Source organism: Psilocybe cubensis, chromosome 12 (genome assembly GCF_017499595.1).
Source record: "Psilocybe cubensis strain MGC-MH-2018 chromosome 12, whole genome shotgun sequence".
NCBI lineage: Eukaryota > Fungi > Basidiomycota > Agaricomycetes > Agaricales > Agrocybaceae > Psilocybe > Psilocybe cubensis.
The window spans coordinates 33,088-36,055 of record NC_063010.1 but is presented as its reverse complement, the minus strand read 5'-3'; the positions used below and the strand labels follow the sequence as shown (position 1 = coordinate 36,055).

The window sequence follows — 2,968 nt, the reverse complement described above, 5'->3', positions numbered from 1 at the left end:
ACAGCTGCCAGTGTCTTACCACTTTCAAGACCCAGTCACTATACCCACAGCGTCTTCACTATCCAAATATCCCTGACGCCATATGTTTGAATACAGCGACAAAGCCTTGGACCTTCACACCACACGGCATGCCCACTGCCACCTGAGTGGTTTTCTTTACTATCTTCCCAGATTAAGCAAATCCATGTCGCTCATACAAGGACAATGTCAATCCCCGCTCATCATCAAAAATGTACACTCCATTTTTGACGTCGATTAAGACACGAATCAGATTGAAGGGGTGTGAAGGGGTGGTGCGTTTGCGTTTGCGAGAGTAGAGTCAGGGTGGTGCTCAAGTCCACCGTGACCATTCACTCTCCCAGCCCCATACTATGGTTTCCAATTGAAATAGTTGAAGTTCTCGGCAATATGTATATCTAACACATTGCTCCCTCTTGTTGCCGTCCAACCGTCGATGAAAAAGCCATGAACACGAAGTGCCGAATGCCGAAACGTTGTGCGCAGCAATATGTCCCACGGTCACTGTGCGTCATGATTATCTCGGAGATATTAGCTCAAGGAAAACAGTGTTATCTGATTTCTTATCTCACTCTGGGCGACGTCGCCTTTGATGTACAATGTTTAAATTATCCCACCTTCATGACAGTGTTAAGAAGTACTCAAACTTATGAGGATATTCAGTGGCTCCCAAGGTATTTGAATTCTTTTTATTCTCATTAGATACTAACTGCATTTTGGCTAGCATCAAACTAAATTACTGCCCGGATACCTCCTATGGTTCATGTGTGGGCCTCATCACCTGGAAAGTGAGTCCTCCATCCTTTTTTCTGTGGCGCTCACGCTTCTCAATCACCAAGCGCCCTTGCGAGAACCCTTCAGCGAGACACCGCGGTTGTGCTGGCTGCAACTGGGGTCTCGGTGCGGCCGTCAGGGTCGCTGCGACCCTGCTCACACTCCCCTCGGTCTGCGCCGAGCTGCTCGCTCCACTCCCACGTACCAGTGGTGAGCCTGCTCGTGGACGTTTGAGGGCAGAGGCGGATTCGCCCCTGGGTAAAAGAAGAAGCAAGGAGATGAAATATTAAATACTGAGAAAATCAATAAAAGGTGTGTTGTACATACCTATCTCCGTTTGCCGTCGACAGTCTTCGCTTCCGTGTATATCTGGAAGCGGTGGCGACTTGACTAATTTCAAAAGGTACGGTCAGTTTTTTGTTGTGTTCGTTGACTAGACAATGGGTTGACTCGTACCTGTCACCATTCTGTGTTTCTGTGCAATGATTGGTCATCCTACATAATCGAAAAGAAGTGTCAGATACGGTTTCACACTCCGACAATGAGAAAAGGAAACAATATATCATACCCTCCATTGCCGTGTCTGAGCTTTGCAAGAGACTCGACGGGGTTACCCCCGGAGCCCTCTTCACGGTTCAATGTCATCTTGATGGATCTTGATTGATGATTTGTTTCCGTTTCTCCGATATTGGAGTGGAAACTGTCGGTAGCGCTCCTTGGGATGTTGGCATGGCTTCCATGCTGATAATAGGAAACCAGTTGGTCAACATTTTCAAGGGTTGGAAGAAACTGCTGTCTTCGTTTGTCATCTTCGGTGTGCACCCTAGTGAGGGCGTGTGTCGCCTGTGCTGGTAGTTCTGGATTAATGAACCAGATTCCGCCATGAATGATGTCAATATAGCGGTTTTGCTTCCCAGGTTTGGACGCAGCACTCGTGGAGGTGGTGGAGGGCTCACTCAAGTACCTGAGGACAATGAGTTCTGAGGCCAATCTGAGCCCTGCAATGCAAGACATACCTTTCATTCTGATCAACAAATTGACATGCCTCAGGATTTCTGAAAGACGGAGCTTGATTACTGCTCGATGCCTGAGGAGGGGTATTGATGCGCGTTGACGTAGGGAATATGCCCTCAGAACGAGGTATAATTTTATTCAGTGAGGAGTTCCTTGAGACAAGCGGTCTAGTCGGAATGATGCCTGCACCTGACATAGAAAGCTGGTTAGCGGGATCGACAAAGTTGAAACCCTCCGGAGCAGACGAAAAGCCTAGATCTATTGATGAAAACAACACGGAAGCCGTTGTTAGCCTGAAGTCTCAAATATGGGGCATCTCGGTTCTTACAGCTCGGGTCATCCAAGGCTTGAGATTGATACATTGATGATGATGCCATGGCAGGCTCCTCGTTAATTTGATGGCATAACGAAGATGATTTTGGAGAGGTGTTGAATGGAGTGTGTAATTTGGGAGCCTGAGTTGACGCTAACGCTGCGTTTGTTGTGGTACGCATATCTGGTATCGATTTCAACATTGCTTCTTAAAGATTATGGTCAGTACTTTGTTGTGAAAACAAATGTTCCCATTTCTTACTGCTCATGTCTGCTGAAGTTGAATCAGGAGATAAATACGGTTCGATGCCATGTTCTATGGGAATTTCCAAGTGTATTGACAATGAGGGCATGGCGCTTGGAGGGCCCGTAATGCTGTCGGTAATAGCATCTGTTGAGGGATGGTCTTCAAGTATCACTTGTGGATCTTCTGAGCGCAGATCACATATTGATTAGAAATCCAAGTCAAATATGATAGGGAGATTACCCACCAGCCAACATCTCAGAGAACGAAAGATTGTAGTCCAAAGAATAATCGACGAAAGAGTAGTCAAACACATTGCTGGAATCCATGTTTGAGTATACTGGCTAGGGGTACCAAAGTAGGAGGGGGGGAAGAATGGTATGGTACGGGTCAATGAAGTATTTCTCATGTTTCCGGCTCTTGCAGGGCTAGTGCAGGATGACTCCTCGATTCCTCGTGTATAAAATGATGTTGCAAACCTTTTAGGCAATAAAATAACTGTTTCCCCATGAACACACACAATCGACGCGGTTCTAATCTTATAGCCGCATCATTTCCCTGACGTGCCCAGAGAAATGACCTGTCATCCACCTATTTCCACCACAC

The 2,968-nt window shown here is 46.6% G+C and overlaps 1 protein-coding gene across 1 annotated transcript; it reads right to left on the bottom strand.

The window, feature by feature from the left end:
* Positions 1-772: 772 nt before the first annotated feature.
* Positions 773-2,691, bottom strand: JR316_0012025 (uncharacterized protein; the record flags this gene model as incomplete). The annotated part of the gene is made up of 8 exons (XM_047897666.1): positions 773-1,046; positions 1,120-1,182; positions 1,249-1,287; positions 1,349-1,756; positions 1,809-2,064; positions 2,135-2,326; positions 2,381-2,548; positions 2,610-2,691. The coding sequence occupies 8 exons, from the start codon at positions 2,689-2,691 to the stop codon at positions 773-775; spliced, it is 1,482 nt and encodes a 493-aa protein (XP_047742555.1).
* Positions 2,692-2,968: the final 277 nt, after the last annotated feature.